General features: G+C 56.8%; 1 protein-coding gene across 1 annotated transcript; it reads left to right on the top strand.

The window, feature by feature from the left end:
- Positions 1-1589: 1589 nt before the first annotated feature.
- Positions 1590-5010, top strand: LOC114511822 (lymphotactin-like). Its single transcript, XM_028530580.2, has 3 exons — positions 1590-1734; positions 3769-3883; positions 4746-5010. The coding sequence occupies exons 1-3, from the start codon at positions 1674-1676 to the stop codon at positions 4900-4902; spliced, it is 333 nt and encodes a 110-aa protein (XP_028386381.1). The 5' UTR covers positions 1590-1673; the 3' UTR covers positions 4903-5010.
- The last annotated feature ends 1965 nt before the right edge of the window (positions 5011-6975 follow it).

Raw genomic sequence — 6975 nt, 5'->3', positions numbered from 1 at the left:
TTAGATGTTAATCTGTCATTTTTACAGAAATATAGGAATTTGTTTTCCTATCCGTAATAGCAATGGCGAAAAGTTTCAGCTGTACTTATATTGAATAAGAATGTTTTTTCATATCCGTGAGTGTTGGCAAAATCTCTTTAGTACACACATAATTAAGAAATACATTTTAGCCCTGGCTGGTGCGGCTCAGTGGATTGAGTGCCGGCCTACGAATCAACGGGTCGCCGGTTCAATTCCCGGTCAGGGCACATGCCTTGGTTGCAGGCCAGGTCCCCAGTAGGGGGCGTGCGAGAGGCAACCGCACATTGATGTTTCTCTCCCTCTCTTTCTCCCTACTTTCCCATCTCTCTAAAAATAAATAAAAATAAAATCTTAAAAAAAATACATTTCATAGATACCTATGAAAAACAAACCAAGACCAAAAAAAAAAAAAAAAAGACAAGTGCAGGGCCAGAGCGTTTGTGCAGTAGCTGACCCACAGACCCTGTGGGAGGCATGGCACATTTAAGCTGCTGTAGGTGTGGGGGAGGCTCCATGCCAATACGTAGCAAGAACTATGGAGCAGCAGCCCCAGTCCTGGTTATCAAAGGGAAACGATTTGGTGTCTGTCGGGGAAAATTTGCCTTATAGATGGGGTCAATACCACAAGTTCAAAGGGCATGGTTTAATGGGTCTGTGTGTGTTTCTACTCAGGGAAGGATAGTTACCTCTATGTGAAAAGTATTTATAATTGTCACAACGATGCAAACATGGATGTACCCGTAGAGACTCACGGGAAAAACATTACAAATGAAGACTGTCAGAATCATAAATCAGAAATAATTCTGTCTCCCTCTTTCTTTCCAAGCAATGTTCATGTCAGGACAACTTTCCAGAAGCTTTTGGAAGGTATGCATATGGAAAGTTGCCGTATAGGAAGCGTGCCTCCGGACGTGGTCCAAACGCCGTGATTTTAGCGTCTCTCGGGTCCCTGGGGAGGGCGGTGCCGAGCATTGGCGGGACTCGAACCCGGGCCGGGGGGGGGGGGGAGTGGGACAGAAAAGAAGGCAAAGGTAGGAGCAGTGTGGAGTGGCAGCCGCGTCCCTTCCCCTCCGGAAGGGAGTCACCGTGCATGGTCTCGGGGGGCCCCCCGTGATCCCTGGTAGTGGAAACCTCCTGTCACAGCCAGCGTCACGTGACACGGGGGGAACGCAGGACCACTGTGACCACCTTTCCTTTACACTGTCCGCACGCTGGGGACGGTGACAGGGCCCGGGGGCATGTCTGCGCGAGCAGCGGAAGAGTTGAATTGAGGCTGGCGGCGGCAGATGACCGCATCTATTGTACCCGTAGGGGTGCTTTCACTGATGCGTTAACCACAGGTGAAGAGGAAAAGGCCACAGGGGGCGGGGTTCGTATGAGTAGGGGAATTTTTTTTTTCAAAAAAGAAAAAAGAAAAAGCATCAGTGTTGCAAAGACTTTCCACGATTGCACACCCACCTCGGAAGCCCCCCTCGTACCACAGGAAGCGCGCTGACCATCGGGGGGGATAAAAGAGGCTCCAGAGCTGCTGGAGCTCATCCTCTCTCAGCTCAGCTCAGCCCAGCTCAGCCCAGCTCAGCCCAGCTCAGCCCAGCCCAGCTCAGCCCAGCCCAGCCCAGCCCAGCTCAGCCCAGCCCAGCAGGACCACAGCCATGCGAGCTCTCGTCCTGGCCCTCCTTGGCATCTGCTGCCTCACCGCCTATGTCGTGGAAGGTAAGTCGAAAGGCTGTTCCCGGGATAAGGAACAGATAGGCGGGCAGGTGGGCACACGGTTGGCTTTGACTCAGGCTTTGGCTGGCGTGGAATGCTTTCCCCAAGGCAAGCCTCGGACGTGCCACGTGCAGAATGGGAGTGACAGTTCTGACTCTAGGGTCCCCTCCCAAAGACAGAACTCGGCCTCCTGCTTTTCCGGATCGGGTGACTTGGGGTAAATCTCTTCACCTCTCTGGGCTTAGACTTAGCTACCTGCAGGCTGACTGCAATAACAGATACTCTCCCCTGGGATTACAAGGAAATCAGTCTGAGGATCGCTTATCAGATTTCCTCTCAAGGGGTGATTTCTTGATTGATGTCAGCTGGGAGACAGTGGGACCATTGTCATGCCTTTGTGGCTTTTGCCTGCGCAATACCGGTCTCGGCAAAGTCTCCGAATTGTTGAGAGTCTAGTCATAACGTGGGGGTGAGCCGGAAGGGGTATTTTCGGGAGCAAATCAGTGTTTGCTGTTGAGCCGAAACACTGGAAGCTCGCACCTCCCTACGAGGAAATCGACGTGACCTTCAAGTTCATGGGAGCACTTACGATCGCTATTCCGAATGCTGCTCCCATTCATGACAAATGTCTGGGGCTTGTAGGAGACCTTAGGAGAGGCGCTGACAAAGAGATCGATGCCTGACACACAGCCACACACACCTGCAGGAGGCGCCCCGGGAGACGGAGCTACCCCGAGCCCTCCCTGCGTGTTCTAGCCATGTTTCCTAGAGGATTTTTCCCTCCCCGCTGTGGCTCTGGAACAAGAGAGACTGTCCTTTGGGCGTAGTTCCTGTTGCGGTGAACTCGGCTGTCCGCCACATCATTGGCAGACTTACTGCTGAGACTGTGGTTCTCTGATCACAGCTCCCCGAGGGTGTCCATGACTAGAGGTGGCAAGGTCGGGAACTCCCTGTGACTGTGGGCAAACTGAAAACGATTGAGGGGACGCCAAAGGGTTAAGACAAGTACATGGGGCCCAGTCTGGCATCGCGGCTGGCGTTCAGCTGTCCCCATTGACGGGCCCCACTGGCGGGCGCCCCGGGGTTGGGTAGGGAGACGGCGCCCCTTAGAGACCGAGGAGCACCCCAGACTCCGGGCTCTGATCCCCAAGCTTTCTGCTTCAGGGACCCCCTCGAGTCCCGCTGGGCTGACCCCCCTTACGTACAACCAGGGCGCTAAGTGACCTGTGCTTTGAGTCCGCTCGGCCGGGGGTGACAAGGTGACATGTCTTCCCCGGTAACACAGGCACACTCACGTGGCTGAGAGAGAAAGGGGGTTTAGGGCTTTAGACACCAGTCGGGTTCTCCGGGTCTTGGGGTCCCTCGTGGGCTGTTTCCCAGAGAAAGTGTGGTTTCCCAGGAGACGCACTGGGCTCAGAGACAGTCGGCACTAAACAGCAGGCTGGCCGAGACGGAGGTCACCTACCGGGCCGACGGGCAGCGGGAAGGGGGCGCGTGAAGAGGGGCAGGGTGGGTGGGCGCCTTCGGTGTGGTTCCACGGGTTCGAAGGAGCCTTCCGGGACCAGCGGCACTGCGGTCCAACCTGCTCCCGCCTCGGTGTTACTCAGATGCCTTTTAGCCGAGTATCCCCCTGGGAAGCAGTGCCAGTCCCTTCGGCTGAGGGGAAAATCCGCACTTGGAAAGGGTGCTTAGGTCTTACCCCACCCTCGGTACCGTGGACTCTGCCCAGCGCTGTCCCTTCTCCCCCGTGAGGTGGCTCTCTGACCGGGGCAACGCTCGCTCGCTTCCCCGGGGCCTTTCCTTCGGAGGACGGATTCTTTACGAACTGCTCCCTCTCCGGCCCTCGAGTCTCAGCGCCGAACCCGAGAGCACCGCGCCCTGTTCCGTCCAAGACAGGGGGTCTCCCGCTGCCGAGGGTCGCCTCCCTCGGGGGACTCCCCGTCCCCTCGCTCCTTGTCATTTTACTTGTAACGCTCTCAGGGTGGCTCTGCTCGGAACGGCATCTTATGTCTCGGTCTGCTTGCTTTTCCTCGCCAGGTGTGGGCAGCGAGGTCCTGGAGCAGAGGATCTGCGTGAGCCTGACGTCCCGGCCCCTGCCCGTGAGAAACATCAAGACCTACACCATCCGGGAGGGGCCCATGCGTGCAGTCATGTGAGTGTCTGTCCCCGGGGCTGGGGGCTGGGGGCTGGGGCCCGGGGACGTCAGCGCAGGAGGCTGCTGCCCTGCTCGGGGAAGACAGGTCCACGCGGGCACAGTGAGCCCCGAATTACCCAGCAGCCCCCTTGTTTTCCGTGCTCACGTGCCCTTACCCAGCGCCACGTAAGGGCTGTGGGGTGACACGGGGCGGCCGGATAAAGCACGCGCTCCTTTCTGATGTAGTTTAGCCAGAAACTCGGATGGAAACCGGAGGAATATTGGAAGGTTGGGGTTGGGGGGGCTGGTTCAGGTCAGGATTTGACCCTGTAGCCACACCCGTGTGAACATCCACGCCCCCTCCACCCCCCACACTCCCTCCTTTCAGAGGGCGTGTTGGAGCGTGGGTGCCACGTGTGGCCAGTTGCCGCACCCCCAGGGGACGTTCAGAAACTAGCCCACCCGGCACGGTGCCGTCTCCGGACCCCGTTTGCAGAATAGCCGCCCTGTGGTGCCAACCCGTAACCACGCCGTACCCGGAGACAGGAGTAGTAGTCTCCTTTTGTTCAGACAGTGGGATGAGTGCATTCCGATCTGAAAAAGCTGACTTGTCATAACTGGACCAGGTGACGACCGCCGTCCAGTTGAGGGACAGCGGTGGGTAGCCCTGCTGAGAGCAGCAGCCTGCGGGTCGCTGCTGGGCACGACCCCAAGGTGTTTCTCCTTCGTGTTAAGACAGACGCCAGAAGAGGGGGTCTTGCGTATGGTCCCGGGGTTCAGCGGTCCCTGCAGGAGCTTCCGTAGCTGGTCAGATCTGAGCTCCTGGTCCCGGGGCTGTGAGGATGGGACTGACGTGGCCTGTCTCTTCCTCACTTTGCAGATTTATCACCAAGCGTGGCCTCAAAGTCTGTGCGGACCCCCAGGTCGAGTGGGTGAAGAAAGCAGTGGAATCCATGGCCAACAAAAAGACCGCCAACCAGAGCAAGCCCACGGGGGCCCAGCAGCCCGCCAGCACCGTGGTGACCGGGGCTCGGTAGTGGGCCTGTGCCCTCCCGCGCCGGCCGGCCTCTGTTTACAGTCTTGTGGACTCGATGAATTACACTCGCCTTTTCTGAAAATACTGCCTCTGTCCCGTTATTTCCTTGTATTTTTATTTTTCATGTCTTTGGTATTCATTTAGCTGCTCTAATTAATAAATATTTATTGCTAGGAACCGTCCCAAAGTCTGTTCATTGCGCATTGGGACGGGCAGCACGTCATTTACGTTGTTTCTGTCCCAACTGTATCTCCTCGTGACGGTGTCTGTGATGGGGGGGGAGTCAGGGCGGTTCTTGCAAGAGGGGAAGCTGTGGTTCTCTGCCCAAGAGCCACAAGTGACCCCCCTCTTCACAGTGGGGTTCTCTTCGTGGAAGAAGGGGCAAGTCCAGCTGTCGTGGGGCTCCCCTTCTGAGGGTCCACCCCTTAAAGAGTGGCTTCACTCTCATGGGACCTGGGAAGATTCTCTTCTCTCTGTTTCATCTCGTCTCCTAGGGAAGGAAAAAAAAAAGGCAGGCTTGTCTGTTCTTTTATTTGTCAGGGAAGCTTAGGTGAGCCGTCTGGTGAGAAGATACTTTATCCAAATTAAAAAAAACCAGTGCTGTCCGACGGGGCAGCGGTCCTGCTCCCTTTCCGTGGCTTCTGTAACTGTCACTTTCGCTACCTGTCTTCCAAGTCACCCTGTTCTGCTTTTCGCGCCCTGACTGCGTCCCCTGGCACGTTTCTCGGACGTGACCACGACTCGCAGTGAAGTTGTAGCTGGATGTTCTCCTGGCCCCTGACCGCCCAGACTCACGCTCTCTCGTGCTGTTGCTGAACTGCTGACCCGACTCACGCCCGGGGCGCTGCTCTCCAAGGAGCCGGCGATGCCGGTGCGTCCAGTTCCATCCGACGCTCAAGAGTCAGGCCCGGCCAGGCCTTGGCAGCCCCAAGGGAAGACGGAGTCTGGACAGGTGTCCAGTCCTCAGCAACGTCCAGGTCCTCCGGAGGGTGACTGAGGGCAGCCCACTCCCGGTTACCCGCCCAGGGACCACCGGAGCGGAAACCGTGCCAACCCGCCTCCCGGCCAGAGGATGGCCCTCCATCTCTTCTCCGTGCCATTCGCCCACCACAGCCTCTAAAGTTGTTCTTTTTTTTTAATTGTATTTTATTTATTTAATTTTAGAGAGGGAAGGGAGGAAGATAGAGAGAGAGAGAGAAACATCAATGTGCGGTTGCTGGAGGTCATGGCCTGCAACCCAGGCATGTGCCCTGACTGGGAATCGAACCTGCGACACTTTGGTTTGCAGCCCGTGCTCAATCCACTGAGCTACGCCAGCCAGGGCTAAAGGTGTTCTTAAAACAAACACTGAGACTAAAGCACTTGCTGTATAGAGGGGGGTGGGACACAGAAAAGCTGTAGGAGACGAGGGCCATGGTTTCCCGATTGAATGTGCACTTGTGTCCCCAAAGGTCTCCCGGACCTGGGAGGCTTCCAGGAGACGATGATTTGATAGGGTGCGGGGAACGGGACAGGTGTGCGCGTCTTGTGAACTTACCTGGTGTCGAAGGTGGCGTGTGTGGCCCCCGGGGCTTTCAACCCCATAGTGCATGTGACTTTGAACTACGTGACTGGAGGTTTGAATTCGTCTAGGTAGGACCTGGGTCTGCTAATCGTACCCGTGAGGTTCATGGGCTTCAGCTCAATCCAGAGAGACAATGTAAGACTGTGCGTGTGTTTGTTGTCGTGGCTGCGACCCCTCCCCGGTGCGCCCGTGGCGTCTTGTGCTTCCCCGTTGCCCGGACACACCGATCTGCGCTGAGATTGCTCCCTTGCCCGCTGGGCTGCTCACCGCCCTGCCGTCGGACCGGAAGCTGCTCGTGTGCGTTCCTCCATCTCTCCTGGGCCATCCTCTTTTCTTGTTACGTTTGCTGGGGTAACCTTGGTTAATCTCGGCGCATGAACTTCAGGCGTACGTCCTTATTGCGTGACATCCGTGTACTCTGTGGCGTGCCTGCTCCCCCCCACCCCCGGAGTCCGGTCTCCTTCCGTCTCCGAGTGTCTGACCCCTGTCCCTTCTTCGTCCTCCCCCGGT

This window comes from Phyllostomus discolor, chromosome 14, assembly GCF_004126475.2.
Source record: "Phyllostomus discolor isolate MPI-MPIP mPhyDis1 chromosome 14, mPhyDis1.pri.v3, whole genome shotgun sequence".
Lineage (NCBI taxonomy): Eukaryota > Metazoa > Chordata > Mammalia > Chiroptera > Phyllostomidae > Phyllostomus > Phyllostomus discolor.
This window is presented reverse-complemented; position numbering and strand designations above follow the sequence as displayed.